Here is a 19,298-nt window from a genome sequence, read left to right on the forward strand (position 1 = left end):
AAAAATATAATGTGTAAAGTGACCAGAATGTCATCTGGGGAAAACCTGTTCATGGACAAAACTAGCAATTGGAAAGGCTCATGCAAGATTTGCTAATATGGGATGCAGCGATTGGATCAGTGGCGCACGCAGGGGGGGTTTCTGAGTCTCTAGAAACCCCCCCCCCTGCGCTAACTAAGTGGCCACTGTTCTATACAGCAGCCGCGGCGCTGTCAAAGAAGCATCCGCGGCGGTGCTGTATTGTATACAGCACCACCGCAGACGCTTCTTAGACAGCGCCGCGGCTGCTGTATAGGGCAGCGCTGGCGAAACGGAGCTGCTGCGCTCTCTCTGGGGTTTTTTTTTGTTTTGTTTTTTTTGGGTCGGCGGGGGGGACCCCCCCCCCCCCCCTCGACAATCCTCCGTGCGCCACTGTGGATAGATTTAAATCATACAGTTTTGGAAAGTTTTTTTCTGTAATTGGAAACATAAGTTGTCATTCCACATATGTGGTATATTTACTGCAATGCAATTGTGGGATACAATTTGTCAAGCGCACAATTAGTAGTTAACGTGATGGTGATCCGGCTTGTTTCAAATTTTGTGGCATTGAACAGGTTCCCATAGGGCAGGGTTGGCAATCTTTCTCTATCTACCAGAAACAATGTTTACAAGCCCAGGTGTGCCACATATAAAATATTATATATATATTTATATTTACACACACAGTGGTCAAAGTGGGTTGGTAACTGTGGTATTTCATACTACCACTTCTTCCACTGCTTTGATTGTAAACTATTATTATTATTATTATTATTATTATTATTATATTATTATTATTATTATTATTATTATTATTATTACTATTATTATTATGCCACCTAGCTGTGCCCCCAATTCACATAATGAAACAATGATGTGCCCCCAGTTCCCATAATCCCACCTAGATGTGCCCCCAGTTCACATAATGCCAATTAGATGTGCCCCCAGTTCACATAATGCACCTAGATGTGCCCCCAGTTCACATAATGCCACCTAGATGTGCCCTAAGTTTACATAATGCCACCTAGATGTGCCCTCAGATCACATAATGCCACTTAGATGTGCCCCCAGTTCACATAATTCCACCTAGATGTGCCCCCAGTTCATATAATGCCACCTAGATGTGCCCCCAGTTCATATAATGCCACCTAGATGTGCCCTCAGATCACATAATGCCACTTAGATATGCCCCCAGTTCACATAATGCCACCTAGATGTGCCCCCAGTTCATATAATGCCACCTAGATGTGCCCTCAGAACACATAATGCCGTCTAGCTGTGCCCCCAGATCACATAATGCTACTTACCGTCTAGAGACTCAGCACACACATCATTCGTTCCTCAAGGGAGCCTTGCAGCTCCTTTACTAAAATAGCTGAAGACTATATAAAAATTAAAATGGAGCTGCTACATTTCGGCCATCTTTGGCTGCTTTAGTAATGCAAATGCAGAGCTTCGACGTGTCAGCCAGAAGTGGTCTGCGTGCCACTTCTGGCACGCGTGCCGGGGGTTCCCAACCCCTGCCATAGGGAATAGAGGAGGGGAGCGTCTGGCCATATTAAAAACGAAGTAACCCTTTTAGGTATATGAGGCTAATATTCTGCTTCCATATGATTTTAATCATGGATTTGATTTTAATGCTTTTTTATTTAATTTGTATATATTTAAATTATGTGGATCATAGTGATATTACTTATCTTGATTGTGACACCCGTTTTTTTTCCTTAAATATAGGTCTTAAAATGGGGGTGGAATATTGTATGTTCCCTGAGTGACCTGAGGAAGGAGCTATCCGAAACGTTTAGCAGGGGAATTTCATTGGTTAACCCACTACATGGTTTAAATTTCCTGTGAGCTTGTGCAATTCTTTTATCATGTGATGAAAAAAATGAATGCACCTAATCTATGGAACCTTATTTTTCTCTTTTAATGCTCTGCCTGTATACATATATCTAAGTTTTAAATTCTTATATTGTCTGAGCCCCACCACAACTGCTGGGAGGCTCCTCAATGAGTCTTCCTCCAATTTAACATTGTTTAACTTTATTCCAGAAAAGTACATACTATTACTAGCTGAAATGCGTATTTACCATAACAATTACATCTCAGTCTAGTATTTTTTCTTGCGCATTTCTATTAGGCACAAAAAAGTAGATGTATGTTGTATGACACAATGTAAAAATGTTCCTCCTATACATTTAGATACACAGAATATCTAATACCATTGACAGATACACAATACTCTTCAACTGCACATGAAAACAAAATCATATTTGGTTGCTGGAGCTTGTGGTTTGTTGTAAATCACAATATAGACTGACAAAACAGTTAATCCGTCTTAAATCATTGTAACAGTTGGTGTCATGGAAAATGTGAACAAACTGAGACAAACATGAAAACATATGTGGAAATAAAAATATGTTCATGTTGTAAGTGAGTCAGCTACTGCTCCTTAGCTGATCTAAATAGTTGTAAGGCAGCTTAGCAGCAAAATATTTAAGATATTCATTTTTTCAATTATATACCGAAAGACTGCATACATTTCTGTGTTACCAGAAATCCTGGCTCTGTTCACTACATACCTGCATGACCAGCATTCCTGGGGGAAAAATTGTGACAAATTAGGCCATGTCCCAGTTCCTAAAAAGTCATATGACATTTGACATAACTTAGGCCACACCCCCTTTTCTTCCCCTGAAAATCATGACTCTCCCACAAAGAATCAATACTGATGACAAGTATATCACTGTACATTCAGTGAGCATCACAATCACAGGGGTTTACCTAGTGAGCACCGGGAATTACAACTTGACTGGTGGCATTAGAGACAAAAATGTTTTTTTTTTATGCTAGCCAGACTCTGCATCACCTCCTACCCACAAAATGTGAATCCCTTTATCACCACCTGGATTGTTGTCCATATGAACAAACAGCTTTGACCCCCTATTACACAACATCTTCAAGAATATAATAATAAGTAGAGATGTTCACTGAGCCCCGTGTTTTGGTTTTGCTTTTGACAAAACCGCCCTAGTGTGTTTTGGTTTTGGTTTTGGATCCCTATTTTTTTCTAATATACCAATTTTTTTTTATAAAATCACATAATTTGGCTCTTTTTTTTCCCTACGTGTTAACGTATATATAATAACAATAACATTAATTCCAGTCATTTCCAGTCAATTTTTGTAAAGTAACAAGAACACTGCTACCCCTCCTGTTTCCAGGGTTGCTGAAAGGGGGGGGGCGGGTACTATTTATCCGGGCCCGGGCATGTCAGGGGGCCCGGCCCGGGCCCTCGCGCCGACGATTTTTTTTTTTTTTTTTTTTCAAAACTAATTTTTTTTCTTTTTTTTTTTCGGCGGGGGTGGGGGGGGGGGGGGGGGGGCTCGGTAGTTGGTGGGGGGAGCAGGGTAGTTTAAAAAAAAAAGAAACCATACTCACGTGATTGCGGCGCCGGCGTCCCTCCTCTATGCTGCTCCATCATCATCATCATGTCACACCCAGCATTCAGTCAGTCTGGAGCAATGGAGCACAGAGCAGCAGAGAAGACAAGAAAGAAGAGAGAAGTAAAGGTAAGTGGAGGGAGGAAAATGGGGAGGGGGGGTTAAAGAAAGGAAGGAGAAATGCAGAGAGGCACAGGGGGTTAAAGAAAAGAGGGACAAGCAGCATGGCACAGGGGGTTAAAGAAAGGAGGGACAAGCAGTATGGCACAGGGGGTTAAAGAAAGGAGGGACAAGCAGCATGGCACAGGGGGTTAAAGAAAGGAGGGACAAGCAGCATGGCACAGGGGGTTAAAGAAAGGAGGGACAATATCAGCATGGCACAGTGGGTTAAAGAAAAGAGGGACAAGCAGCATGGCACAGGGGGTTAAAGAAAGGAGGGACAAGCAGTATGGCACAGGGGGTTAAAGAAATAAGGGACAAGCAGCATGGCACAGGGGGTTGAAGAAAGGAGGGACAATAGCAGCATGGCACAGGGGGTTAAAGAAAAGAGGGACAAGCAGCATGGCACAGAGGGTTTAAAAAACGAGGGACAAGCAGCATGGCACGGGGGTTAAAGAAAGGAAGGAGAAACTCAGAGAGGCACAGGGGGTTAAAGAAAAGAGGGACAAGCAGCATGGCACAGGGGGTTAAAAAAAGAGGGACAAGCAGCATGGCACAGAGGGTTAAAGAAAAGAGGGACAAAAGCAGCATGGCACAGGGGGTTAAAGAAAAGAGGGACAAAAGCAGCATGGCCCAGGGGGTTAAAAAAAAGAGGGACAAGCAGCATGCCACAGTGGTTAAAGAAAAGAGGGACAAGCAGCATAGCACAGGGGGTTAAAGAAAGGGGCAAAGGCAGCATGGAGGGCGCAGTGTGATCATAAGGGGGCATAGCGTGGTGCTGATAAAGGGGCACAGTAATGTGTGTGTGATGGCATGGAGCTTTTGGCAATGTAGTGTGTGTGAGGTAGATGGTGGCTAATTAATGGCTGCTATTTTGTTTGCGGGGTAATGGGAATACTATTTTAATGTTGGGGCTGGAGGAAGGCCTAATTATTAATCATGGATGTTATTGATTTAACGGTGGGGCTGGCTGTAATTTTCTAAATGTAGCCATTTTTTTCCCAAATAAGTCCACCAACATTCCAGGATCCGGACAAGCCGCAACTAAAGAAACCAGCAGCCACATGTGGTAAAAGTGAGAAGAAAAGGTAGGACAGAGCAGCATAGTGTGTGAAATGTTGTGATTCTAGTAGGGACAATGCCAATGTTTGGTGAGCCCAGTGGGCGCAGGCCAAGACTGAACTGTTTCTGTACACACTGCATTCTTCCTATACTACACAAGGGTGCTAGATGTCCTAAAAGTCAGGAGTGCTTGGACAAATGTCACGCTCTGGGGAATTCAGGACCCAGTGATTTTATTGTGCTAGCCATGCCCCAATGGCGCATTGCCACACCCCAAATTGTGTAAACACTCCCATGAAAAATTTTGCTTACTCAACTATAAGGAGGGGGGGGGGCATGAATTTGTTGTACCGGGGCCCTGAATTCCTCTTGGCAGCCCTGCCTGTTTCTGTATGAGCAATGTCTCTGAGCAATGTCACTGGAGTCTGGAGAGTGACAAGAACACTGCTACCCCTCCTGTTTCTGTATGAGCAATGTCTCTGAGCAATGTCACTGTAGTCTGGAGAGTGACAAGAACACTGCTACCCCTCCTGTTTCTATATGAGCAATGTTTCTGAGCAATGTCACTGGAGTCTGGAGAGTGACAAGAACACTGCTACCCCTCCTGTTTCTGTATGAGCAATGTCTCTGAGCAATGTCACTGGAGTCTGGAGAGTGACAAGAACACTGCTACCCCTCCTGTTTCTGTATGAGCAATGTTTCTGAGCAATGTCACTGGAGTCTGGACAGTGACAAGAACACTGCTACACCTCCTGTTTCTGTATGAGCAATGTCTCTGAGCAATGTCACTGGAGTCTGGAGAGTGACAAGAACACTGCTACCCCTCCTGTTTCTGTATGAGCAATGTCTCTGAGCAATGTCACTGGAGTCTGGAGAGTGACAAGAACACTGCTACCCCTGTTTCTGCATGAGCAATGGCACTGAGCAATGTCACTGGAGAATGGAGAGTGACAAGAACACTGCTACCCCTGTTTCTGTGTGAGCAATGGCGCTGGATCTCCTGGGGAGGGAGGTACTTATGGAATCCAAAACCCACAAGATTGGACAACGCAACAATGACGTTTTGTCTCAATTCAGATCCGAGGATGTGCAAAAGTACCGAGCCGGCTCATGAGCCTACTCGGATCCCCTAAGTTCGGGTAGGTTCAGTTTTCAGAAAACCGAGCCTGATCATCTCTAATAATAACACAGTTTTTCATTAATTAAACCCTGATACTGCCTTCTGCTGTATAATAAACTATCTACTGTATGTAATCTCAGTGATATTAAAGTGGAACTAAACCCCAAAATGTAATTTTAAAATTCCATCCAGCAATCTAATCACAACATGAAATAGATACATGCTTATTACAATATATTCTTACATCCAAAGGAAACAACTTCATAAAATGATAATGGATGCTCACATCACCGGCTCCTTGCTTCTATATGACTGAATAATGCAATACATAGACATGGGGGATATGTATAAATATTGGGGGTGTTCAAACACGCACAGAACCCACAGAGTTGTAATGAAAAAATGAAACACTCCCTATCAGACATGGTTAATGTAAATGATCAGGATGACAAATCTTCACATTTATAATTCTAAAAGCTATATGAATCAGTGGCTAAACTTCTGCAATGATCCAGCCATGTGTATTACACTGAAAAATGTATCCAGCTCTTGCAACAACATTAAAAGTTATTTGTCCAGACATATCTTTGAATAACAAAAAGGAGGCTTTCAGGATATCAATGTTAGTAGTATTGATGATATGTGGTATGATATATATTTAAAAGAGTGACATACTGGATTTTTGCTCAAAGAGCTCTCTTTCCACAAGGTTTAAATTAAGTTTTACAATATTTAGTTATATAGAAAATAAATTTACGATAACTTATGTTTTTATGTTTAATTCCCTTTAGTTTTTTATTCTAGTGTTTTTATGGTTATTTTTGGTTTAATTTTATTTTTATTTTCTTTTTTTATTTATCTTTAAGTTAATGAATGTTTTATTTCTAATTTTTTTACAGTTATACATATTAATTTTTTATAATTTTAAGTTTTTCATGAGCTTATAGAGATTCAACTGTTTATTGCCAGTATCTATGTCCTAAAATAATTGTAAGTTGTGTACTTGAGGGCATGAAATTAGAATACATTGTCTCTTGAAATATGTCCCGAATTCTATTAACTTAAATAACTTACAAAATAAAGAACATCTTCAGGGGCATGTCTTGTTTGCCATCTTGGATGCTCTATGTAAAGTGACCCTCAATATCCTATTTTACCAGATCCTTCAGTCATATCATCCACCCTCATCTGTGGAATGGTCTTCCAGTTGCCCACAGAACCCAAATGAGCCCTGATTGGCGCAGTTTAATACCATTTCCAAGCATCAGTTTGACAATGCGGCCCGCTCTTGACGATGGTCCTGGGGTTGGTCCCCTTATACTGACACACAGTGGCTGAGCGGATCCCCGTGTAACAAGATTTGGCGGGAAAAGAGCTCTCTTCTGCCTCCCCTGACCTATCGTGGCTTTGCGGACTCTGCTTTGCTCTGTCCAAACTACATCTGAGGCCTAGTTGAGCGCGCGACTTACCGCGACCCCCCTCTGGAGAGATAACTCCTGACTTACCTGGCCGTGAGGCGGACTCTTGACGGCTGTTACTTCCATTGGAGGCCTACTTCCGGCAGCTTGGCCTCGGACTCCAGTGCTGCACATACCTCGCCCTCCGGTATTTCGGTTTTCGTAGCTGGACTTCTGGTCGGCGATAACTCCATCCAGCAGCACCAGTTCTCGGTGCGGAGAGACAGTGGTCCAAACTGAGCCTGGATTGTACAACAGCTGCTTTATTCAGCTGCATTCCTATTGCCATCAAGTGGTCTCTACATAGCACTACAGGTGCCAATCAATCAAAAGTTATCTCACAACAAGCAATATCAGTGTCTCCAGGGCATGTATTTGTGTAAATCGCTATCCCTTATACCGTGGGGTCCACCTAGTCCAACCAAGCTTGGAAACACCTGTGTCGGATGGCTTAGTTCAGCTTATGTGATTGGGGCCATGCTCCTCCTCTGACGACCTACTAACCATATACTTTGACCCAAGTGCCAATATGAATAGTGGCTTAGCAATTTGGAGTTTGCCTATTCCTTTATCAATTTTTCTGAGCTCAAATGACACTATGGGGTAAATGTATGAACCTCCGGATTCTTCAACTCCGGCGAGATCGGCGTCTTCAGTGCATAAATTTAAAGTGGCGCTGCCTTGTAAAGGGAAGTTTCCCTTTACAAGGCAGCGCCGCTTTAAATTTAAGCGCTGAAGACGCCGATCTCGCCGGAGTTGAAGAATCCGGTCATTGATACATTTACCCCTATGTGTCCACAGAAGAGCAAGGATCTAAACCGTTTCCACCAGTCCATTTCTTGAGTAATGTTTTTGCAGCATCAGCACCTGGTACCTCCAGATCACCGATAACAGCTAAATCGCTAAATTCAGGCTCAATCCCTTCAGTGTCGGATTCCAGACTCTCTCTCTCCTCTCCTACCGATGCCCCTCTACCTTCTGAATTGGACGGCCCTGTTACTTTTCACTCCATCCAGACCCTGCTGATGTCCTTGAAAGTGGATATGACTTCTGAGTTCTGGTCCGTGTTGAAAGAAATAAAATCAGAAGTGTCAGTACGTGGTGCCCATACAGATCACATTGAAACCAAAATGGAACAACTAGTGTCTTCACATAAAGATTTGATAACTGCCCACAAGATTCTTCAAGATGAAGTAACGACCAATAAGGCAAAGCTTGCTGACTTAGAAGATAGATCTAGGCACAAAAACATAACAATTAGGGGCATTCCTGAATCGTAGCCAACGCTGATTTGTATGCTTACGCGACCCCTCTGTTCAGTAAACTGCTTCCATTGGCATCGACCTCCGATCTTCTTATCGACCGGATTCAAAGACTGCCGAAATCCCCTTCAGCCCCACCCACTTCCCTGAAAGATACCCTACTCCGCCTCCATTTCTTTCATATAAAAGAGCAGGTCCTTAAAGCGGCTATGTCATCTGCTCCCACCCATGCTCTTTTGGAAGATCTTCAACTATTTGCTGACATCTCTCCAGTCACCCTTGCAAAACGTAGACAGTTCCATAGCCCTACTGTTTGTTGCTATCCTTTATAAATGGGGCTTCCCTACTCGTCTTATTATACACAGAAATTGAGTTCATACTGCAGTTTCATCATTGGAATCTGCTATATCTTTGCTGAAGGATTTGAATATACAGGTTGATCAGTCGCACCCCGTTGCTCCTCAACCGACCTGGAAGGAATGCGCTCATGTAAATCCTTGATTGTTGGACTGAAGTTCATCCTTGGGGAACTCCTGATGCCAGCACTAGAGTATAGTTCTGGATTAATAATCTTATTTCTTTCAGGACTCTCACAGCTCATGCTCTTCAGATACTCCTTGACTCTAATCGGCAAGAGGAGTGGGATGAGCATCCTAACCAATCTGAGACTCCAGACTGCTTGTTCAGTTATGTATGTTGCTGTCTAGTTATGTTTTGATTCTCACTTATAAAATCTGTTGATATGGACTCCAGCCGTAAAGTTACATCTGCAAGGGTTGTTGTGGTCCCTTGATTATGCCTTACATACAAATATCTCCAGCCGCCTTGTGCTAGCTCTATTAGTCATTTAGAGTTATTTATAATATTTTATTTTATACACATTTGCTGCTGCCCTAATAGCTTTTAAAGTTTGATTGGTATAATACTATAAGCATAGAAGTCTGCTTAGAGGATTCCATTTCAGAATAGATGGTGATCCTCGATTATGTTTTCAAGGATAACTCTTAGTTAACATGCACTGTGCAGACTGGGAAATTATTTTCACTGGTATTAATAGTTTTTATGGCACTTGGGTTACTTACTTGCTTACATATGGTGCATCTATGATGTAATTATGCTACATTTGCTCTTTCCTGTAGGCCGTTGGGTGGGGCTCTTGCCCCGCCCCTTGTCAAATACTTTTTTGCTGCACTGTCCTTGCAGCAAAATCTCTAGTTTTCAATATGGACACTAATTCTGTTTTTTTTCATTGCCCTCCCCCTCCTGTTGTTTCTTCCCTAGGGTACACCTCTTCTCCACATCCCGTGTTTCGGCACTCAGAATCACTCCTTCAGCCTTTAATGTTAATGTTATGACTTCACCAGATCCTGTACATTTCTTTATACATTGTCACAACCACAGTTTGTTTTCTTTCCCTCAATGCTAAGGGTTTAAACTCCCCTAATAAATAAAGATTGGCAATGCGATATTTTGCTCTTCACAAAGCTGACATGTTGCTGTCCAAGAGACTCATTTCTCCAATACTTAAACCCCCCAGTTTTCGAACCCCATGTTTCCAACTTGCTTATTTACTGGTCCGTTTAAGTGGAATGGAACTGCCATTCTTTCAATTAAAATCTGCAACTTTAAATTGATACAGAAAATTTCAGATAAAATTGGTAGGTATCTGATATTGGTGGGCTCCTTGGGTGGTAGGAAAATTTGATACACTTGGGAATAGGGCAAGCAGACTATTAGCTCATAAGTTATGGGGTAAAAATGCTATTAACCATATTAAACATCTGTTTGACTCCAGCGGCCAATGGATCTCAAATCCCTTAGATATCGCAAACAAATTCGCTAGCTACTACGAGAAGCTATACAATTTACACACAGACCCCTCCATTCTGCAACCAATACCTGAATCTATCAGTAGTTTCTTGGATCCCCTAGATCTCCGCTCTCTTTTCCCTGATAAGTTGGATGCCCTGTCCTCTCCATGGACTACAGAGAGGTAGAGCAAGCCATCAAAACTTTAAAGAGTAATAAGACGCCAGGCCCAGATGGCTTTACCAAAAAATTTTATCTCAAATTTAGGACTGAACTAGAACCATCTCTAACTGCACTATTTAATCATGCCACTCTGACTTCTGCTTTTCCTAAGGAAATGCTGGAATCCCAAATTATTCCATTCCTTAAACCGGGAAACCACTAAATGCCAAAATTATCGTCCCATCGCATTATTGAATTTGGACATTAAAATGTTTGCTAAAATCATTGCACTGCGTTTAAATCCAAACCAGTTTGATCAACCCTGGTCAAGTGGGATTTGTTCTTGGTAGACAGGCTCCAGACAATGTCAGATGGGTGTTTAATGTAACGGAATATCATTCTATTCATAATCTGCCTTTATTGTTACTCTCTTTAGACGCGGATAAAGCATTTCACAGGTTCCACTGTCGGGTATATGTCTTCAGTATTATCCAAATTTCAGTTCTCTGTCTCTTTCGTGGATGCTATCCCAGCCTTATATGTGGGGCCTTCGGCGTGCATCTTTAGTAATGGCTTTTTATCCTCTCGATTTGATATATTTAATGGCACCAGACAAGGGTGTCTTTTATCTCCCCTTATATTTGCGCTAGCATTTGAACCCCTAGCAGAAAAACTACAGCAAAGCCCTATGGTTGTGGGTCCTGTTATAGGTGGCATATGTCACAAAATCTGCCTTTTCGCTGACAAAGTTTTGCTGTTCGTGTCCAACCCCGAGACCTCTTTACCAGCTATTCATCATATCCTTCAACAATATTCAGAGGCATCCTTTTACAAACTTAATGTACCAAAAACGGAAGTCCTATCAGATGCCACCCCCTACTCAACAGAGAGTTCTCAGGATGAAATTCAATTACAATTGTCAAAATTCTTTATTGAAATACTTAGGTATACAAATTTGTTCACTTCCTTCTGATTCCCTGACAACTAACTACTCTTCCCTTTTAACCAACTTTGTGGCATTGAGGAAAATGTGGGCTAATTATGAGGACTCGTGGTTGGGCACAGTAACAGCTGTAAAAATGATGCTCCATCCTAAAATCCTATACCTCTTTAGGTCTATCCCATATATCTACCCTCAACAGTTATTGGTCAAATTTCACAAAGTGTCCTTGGAGTTTTTTTGGAGAGGTAAACGGTCTCGATTATCAAATGTTAAAATGGTGAGATCTAATCTAAAAGGAGGCCTATCCTCTCCTTATCTAGAGTTCTATCAATTAGCATGCTTCCTGGACCAGCTTAGAGACTGGTTGGATACCACTCCTCCAAAGCCCTGGGTTGTCATTGAAAAATATTCTTTCCGACTGATACATCTGACAGACCTACTGTGGCTTGATGCTAAAACAAGGCCTCTAGACAAGCATTTGTGACTCACTTAGAGCATAGGACACATTGGTAAAGTTATCCCCTTTGTTCTCCCCTCCTCTAACCTGTCAATGGCGGGCTTATCTAAATTAATTCCCAACCTGAGTTTGATATCATGGCAAGAGTTGGGTATTGTTAACTTACGCCTCATCATGTTGAACACATCCCTTTGTTCCTTTTCATATCTGTGTAACCACTTTAAAATAACCCCAAGAGATCTTAATAAGTACTTTCAGGTCAAGCACTAGTTTCAGTCCCAAGTAAGACACCATGCTGCTCCTGCACCTCCACCCCCTTACACAACTATGAGGCTATCCTCGTCCAATCAAGCTGGTGGGATCTCTTCCTGGTACCTACTCCTCCTCTCATCCAGTGAGGTCAGCAAATTGCTGATTCAATCCCAATGGGAGATGGACCTACAAGTATTTATTACTGATGAGGTTTGGGAAAGTTTTTTTCTAAATGTGTGTAAGATGGCAAAATGCATTAATCATTCTGAAATGCTCCTTAAGATTGTACACAGAATGTATTTGACTCCTAAGAAACTTCATAGATTTATGACTAATGAATCAAAGTCTTGTTGGAGCAACTGTGGTGAGGTGGGGAGCTTGATACACATCTTTTGGTCATGCCTAAAGTTGCAAGGCCTTTGGATGGAAACTTTTAATCTGATTAATGCAGTGAGTTCAGTAACATTAGCCCCATCGCCAGAAATCGTTCTGCTGCACTTATACCCCCTTCTCTCTGAACTCATAAGAGATACTGTATGTACCCGGTCATTCTTATTACTACTAAAGCAGCTATTGCACAATCCTGGAAGTCTCCCATCCCCCCACCTCTTACAATGGTTATAGCCAAAACTCAGGACAGTTCAGTTATGGAGACTCTTGGCCTTCCATACTCCATGTCAGCTTCTTCACCCCTGATAAAATAGTTTGATTGGAATACCTATTACTCTGAGCACCTAGCCATGTCGCAGTCATCCTCCTCCTCATAAAAGCAAAACAGCACTACTAGCTTCTGATGTATAATTCTTGCTTGAGTCTGATGTACTTGTTTAAAGTGAACCAATGTACCCCTCCTTAAAGTCCTCCCTCACCTTACTTTCCCTATTATTATGTATGTATCTTACTTTGCTTTCATTCTAAAGATTTCAATAAAAACTTCATTAGTTAAAAAATAAATAAAAAACATCTTTAAACAGCTCAAACTTCTTCATGCTGCCATTTAGTAAAAAAAACAACCCCCATTAATCTGAAAGTATGTTCTGGCATACCAGTTTACTATCCCAGTACTTTCTGAAGTATGCACTTACATTATTAAGAAATACTAAGACCTCTCCCATTTGCCTTGGGCTTTCCATGTACTATCTTCACCCTTAGATTGTAAGCAGTGGTGCATGAAACCCCAGTTATTTGGTTCACGGTAACTAAGATGAATTTTGGCTCAGAATTTATGAATGTGCGTTTTGCAGTAAGCAACGAAAATGAAAAAAGGAAAATACCCCCCTTTTACCCAGATTTAGTGCTGAACTATTTAAAGTAAAAAATAAAAATAAAAAATAACAATGCTAGCTAAAAAAACATTGGCAGCATGTTCCCCCTCCCAAAATACCCAACCAGTCCCAACACTGGACCACAAGTGTGAGGACCCCTGGTCAGTGCAGGTCTAGTGACTTTGAGATAGGAAACATACAGAAAACACTAGCTAACAGATTCATGTTGATAAGAGTTGAGGATGAATCCAAACCCTCCCCTGGTCTGTGGGGTTCAGGTAATGAACAGGCTTGGGATCTCTGGAATTGCAAGTTTGTCATGCTAATGATACCAGTATATTGGACACAGGCCCTACTTTGATCCTCTACTTCTAGTCAAGGCTAGTGTGTGGGGTGGTAATTTTTTATGGGATTTTTGAGGGATTATTTTTCCATTTGGATTATGTTGGACCAATAATAAGATCTCACTGTCACTGTGGGACCAGTTCCTATAGGAAATAATGGTAGAGCCATGTTGTTCCAGAAATAGACTATCACTGGTCACTTCTGCATTTTGCAAAGTGATTGGATTACCCGATTCTCCAGTTAGTTTAATATATTCTAAAAATTTGGCTGAATTCAGCACTGATTCTGAAATCAATTAACAAATTACTAAATTCATGAATCAGCTGAATGGGTTTGTAATTGTAAGCTCATTTTAAGCAGGACTTTATTGCCTTTTTATTAAAGCATGGTTGCAAATGTAATACCCTGCAAATCACAGGTATTTTACTGCATACACTCATTCAGAAAACTATAGTTCCCCAGAGTTCCTTTGAAAATATAAATGCAAATTGCGTTGGCCATTTTGGTGTGGACAAACTGCAAACTACCACCCAGGCTGCTTTCTAGTGAAAGGGTGAGGAGCCAAAAACAGACTGTTCGAGACTAATGGATGTTTTGGTGTAAAGTGTGCAATGGAGGCTGTCTATGATAAAGAGCCACTGAATACTATTGTTTTGTTCTGAGGGATTTTAGCAACTAAAGTTCTAGACTTAAAAGCCAGCCCAGACGGAAACATCTTTAGAGTACAGGAAAAGACCTAGCTTGCCACTGCCCATGTGATGTCAGCAGGATTCATGAACACAGATGATAATATTATGGTTATTTTGCTTTGCTATGTTCAAGTTATTTGAGTGAGACATCATGCTATGTTATTAAAGCCTCTGACCGTGAGTGTAATATTGCAATTGAGAGGCTTTATAGTACTGTCTGAAGGAAAAGTTTATTCCAACCAAATCTGCTGTTTTTAAAGTTATCTGCAAGCTAGAGAGCAATCATTTATCACAAAAGTTTACCTATATTGCAGCAGACGTTTGATTCTATTGTGAAACTGCCTAAAATGGCTGCTGAAGAGAGAGTTGCAAGTTGTTTAACCGTGCAGTGGCTGGGAGAGATCTGATTGGTCCATTAGACAGATTGCTAAATGGGCACAGTTCTTTACACTGAAAATCATCTATTGTGCAGAATTACTGTTTACACTGAGCTTGGGAGTCACACATGCTTCAAGTTGAATACTGATTTTATCTTGTACAGGGAAATAAACTTCATGTGTCAGCTGAAACATTGCTGAAACCTGTGGATTACAATTTACCCCATTGCGTTCTGCCTATCATAAAGTGACCCTATTCTACAGTCATTTCTTCTAAAGCATTTAACCTGAGTAAACTGGATTAATCCTTGTTGCATCCGTACTGATTTTTGTGTAATAAGTATAATCGGTATAATTACACTAAAAGTCTATTGTGATTCATTTGTCTAAATAATCTGCTGCAGGAGCATTTTGAGTAATGGTATAATTAACTCATTAGCAACCGGTTGTCTCCCAAAGTATTTATCCAGTGAAATCAATTTCACTGAAGCACAGTGCTTAAACTTTAAAGTGAGATATTTTTATTCAGTGACCTATGTTTTGTGGTGATTTATGTTTGCATACGTCTGATATTGTGAAAATAAGATTCCTAAAATGTTACTGCATATTGCTGTTATCGTGGTATTACTTCTCTACACTACCACTATTTATCTGATTCTTTGGTAAAACCCTATGCCACAAGCAAAGAGAATAAACCCATGAGATCATGCAGGAAAAGACCTAGCTTGCCACTATGCAGTTTTAGCCCCGTGTTTCTTGTTTTATTCCAAAACTACTGGGGGGACCAATTCCATTGTATATTGCTAGGTACCACTTTATAAATAAAATATAAAAATAATGTATAATTTATCCAAATAATAAAATTATTGTTGCTTTGCGCAACAATAAGTGGCAATATGCAATAGTGGTCTTTCCTACTGCTTAGTATTGGGATAATATCCTTATATGGTTGCAAATTTAGAATATCTTTCCAAAGCTGAAAAATGGGAATGGAACTGAACAATCATTGTTCCATGTGTAACTGTAAGGTTTAACAATTGCCCTTTCCAGAAGTAATTTTCAGTGGGTTCATGTATTATTGTTGACAAGGCATCTTTTAAGAAAAATGTCAAAACTGATCAGGTTAAATACGTAAGTACTATTTTGCTGGATTTATGGCTTCTCCCTATTTATTAAAGGCCCTAGGCTAGTGTTAGTTATCTCTGGCTATCACTATTGCCAAGGCTTTCTGACAAAGCCTATTTAACAAGGACAACATACAAGTCTCACTGCTGTCCTCCTATTGCTATTGCCATCTCAGGATTTATTTATATAAATAACACTACTGCTACAGCTACCAGCCAGCATTGCCAGGGAGCTGAGCATCACTCGGCTACCCTGGCGAAAATGTAATGGTAAATTGCAGTGTTTTCTATCGCTGCATTATAATAAATAAGCCCCTTAACGACTTGTGAAATTACCTGTACCTTATATATTATAAATTCAAATTCACCTTGCTTTATAGAATCACAATGCATATCTATAGTGGTTCATAAAAGGAACATAATTGGAAAATTAATAAAAAAAGATGTATAATGATAACGTCTCTTTACACCTCTGCTGGTACAAAGAAACATTGGCGCACCTTACCTTGGCCCATCCTTGGAATCCAGGTGCACTTGGCTCTTGCAGTTTGTAGGCTCTGCTCCGATTTCCAGTGACACTACATCAAATGCTAACTCTGCATAGTAGTCTTTGATCTTTGGGTTAAATTCTGGAGTCAGTTCCAGAGTAGGATTGCTGAAGATGTGCTTGATGTAAGATAGTGTATCATTATCTGTTCCAAGAAACAATGAAAGAAGTGATGAGGTGGTATTATAGGAGATATATCTTGCCAGCATTTCATCCTGGGCTAAAGCAATTTATATCATTATGTAAAACGTAAAATATAAAGTATTAAAGGTGGTGCAACATGATGGAAAAGGGAAACCCAGGTTTGAATATTCTGTATGATTTGAAAAAGAAACTTATTCATTGCACATGTGCTTACTTTACAACGCTAACTCCACCACTTTCATTATCTATTGGTCTGTGTGGGTTTCACAGGACAGGTACGTGGCTAGGGTGCTCTTTGCCTAATTTTATGGGGAGGAGGTGGACAGGGGCCACATAACATAAATATACAGGGTCCAGTGAAAGTTTCATATTTTGATCAACTCATATATGCTACAGCAGTATTCTTTGCTGTTTTTGTTTGCTAAGGTCAATCAAGATCCCAGTACTCCAGTGATCACAAGAAGGATTCAGCAGCATTCTACTTGTTTAAATAGATGGTTTTTAGAGGATAATTTCACACAAAAGTATAAATTTAGTTTAGTTCTTAGACTCACCATCACTGCAGTTCATTAGCTTGGCTTTCGCTGCAAATATAAAAAGGACATTAGCCAGGCTACTAGAATTGTTTGAACATATGTAATAGCATAACATACTTCATGGAACAGAAAATGTCAATTTAGTCACACATTTTCTTTCTTAGTACTTGAAAGATACTTTAACTTCCAATTTCCCTTTGTCTAATTGTGTCTAGAATGCTTGAACATATCATATGTGCTAGATATAGTTTTAAGTTATCTCTATACAGATTATGAGCAGATTTAGGGGTATGTGTTTGCTTTCTCTTCACTTCTGATATATGTCAGACATCTGGGTCAGGCCAGACCTGTCAGGCTACACTCTAAATATCATCAGACTAGCCATTACAACTAGCCTCACCCCAAGGTTGTTGTATTGTGAGAGGAATAACACACATTAATTGAGGAAAGCTTTATTGAGCAGTGGTAGTCTTCAAATCGATGCTGATAAATAAGACACCACAAACCCCGACATGATCACACCGATAATGTGCTCCCCGACACACTCTTGAGACAGACTGCTTGGAATACACACTTCAAAGGATTCCGATGAATGAAGATGCTCGGGTACCCAACCCCCAAGGCCTATGGGACCAAGATTAAAACAATGGCTCTAAATCAGTGGTTCCCAAACTTTTGCCGTTCGCGGCACCCTTAGAGTCTCCATAATTTTTTCAAGGCACCCCTCCAAAATAATTACCGAGCAGTCCCGTTTTATAAGTAGTTGGGTCAAAAAAACGTAATAAGTATTTGTCAGGACAGAAATACTTATTTAGTTGTATGCCAAAATAATACACATAAATCAAAGGGAAAAGAATATTTTTATATATTTTTTTCAATTATATTTCTGTCAAAGAATATTTTACAGCTAACACACTGTGCCCCCTTCATCCGCACACTGTGCCCCCTTCATCTGCACACTGTGTCCCCTTCATCTGCACACTGTGTCCCCTTCATCCGCACACTGTGTCCCCTTCATCCGCACCTCTCACTCTGTGCCCTCCTTCATCTCCCCCTCTCACTCTGTGCCCTCCATCTCCATCCATCTCACTCTGTGCCCTCCAGCTCACTCCATCTGCGCCCTCCAGCTCACTCCATCTGCGCCCTCCATCTCACTCCATCTGTGCCATCCATCTCACTCCATCTGCGCCCTCCATCTCACGCCATCTGCGCTCTCCATCTCACTTCATCTGTGCCCCCCAGCTCACTCCATCTGTGCCCTCCATCTCACTCCATCTCACTTAATCTGTGCCCTCCATCTCAGTTCATCTGTGCCCTCCATCTTACTCCATCTGCGCCCTCCATCTCACTCCATCTGTGCCCTCCAGCTCACTCCATCTGTGCCCTCCAGCTCACTCCATCCCACTTCATCTGTGCACTCCATCTGTGCCCACCATCTGTGCCCTCCATCTCGCTCCATCTGTGCCCTCCATCTCGCTCCATCTGTGCCCTCCATCTCACTCCATCTGTGCCCTCCATCTCGCTCCATCTGTGCCCTCCATCTCACTCCATCTGTGCCCTCCATCTCACTCCATCTGTGCCCTCCAGCTCACTACATCTGTGCCCTCCATCTCACTCCATCTGTGCCCTCCAGCTCACTCCATCTGTGCCCTCCAGCTCACTCCATCTCACTTCATCTGTGCCCTCCATCTGTGCCCTCCATCTGTGCCCTCCATCTCACTCCATCTGTGCCCTCCATCTTGCTCCATCTGTGCCCTCCATCTCGCTCCATCTGTGCCCTCCATCTCGCTCCATCTGTGCCCTCCAGCTCACTCCATCTGTGCCCTCCAGCTCACTCCATCTCACTTCATTTGTGCCCTCCATCTGTGCCCTCCATCTCACTCCATCTGTGCCCTCCATCTCACTCCATCTGTGCCCTCCAGCTCACTCTATCTGTGCCCTCCAGCTCACTCCATCTCACTTCATCTGTGCCCTCCATCTCACTCCATCTGTGCCCTCCAGCTCACTCCATCTGTGCCCTCCAGCTCACTCCATCTCACTTGATCTGTGCCCTCCATCTGTGCTCTCCATCTTTGCCCTCCATCTCACTCCATCTGTGCCCTCCATCTGTGCCATCCATCTCGC

At 41.7% G+C, this 19,298-nt stretch overlaps 1 protein-coding gene across 1 annotated transcript in view; it reads right to left on the reverse strand.

Annotated features, from left to right (window-relative positions):
- CPED1 (cadherin like and PC-esterase domain containing 1) overlaps positions 1–19,298 on the reverse strand; it is a 270,907-nt gene that overhangs the window by 139,263 nt on the left and 112,346 nt on the right. The window contains exons 13-14 of the mRNA XM_075208962.1: positions 17,193–17,222; positions 16,453–16,639 (exon numbers count right to left, since the gene is read on the reverse strand). Of these exons, the coding sequence (XP_075065063.1) occupies positions 16,453–16,639; positions 17,193–17,222 (217 nt within the window). The remainder of the gene's footprint in view (positions 1–16,452; positions 16,640–17,192; positions 17,223–19,298) is intronic.

The sequence above is a fragment of the Mixophyes fleayi genome, chromosome 4 (assembly GCF_038048845.1).
Source record: "Mixophyes fleayi isolate aMixFle1 chromosome 4, aMixFle1.hap1, whole genome shotgun sequence".
In the NCBI taxonomy this organism is placed as follows: Eukaryota; Metazoa; Chordata; class Amphibia; order Anura; family Limnodynastidae; genus Mixophyes; species Mixophyes fleayi.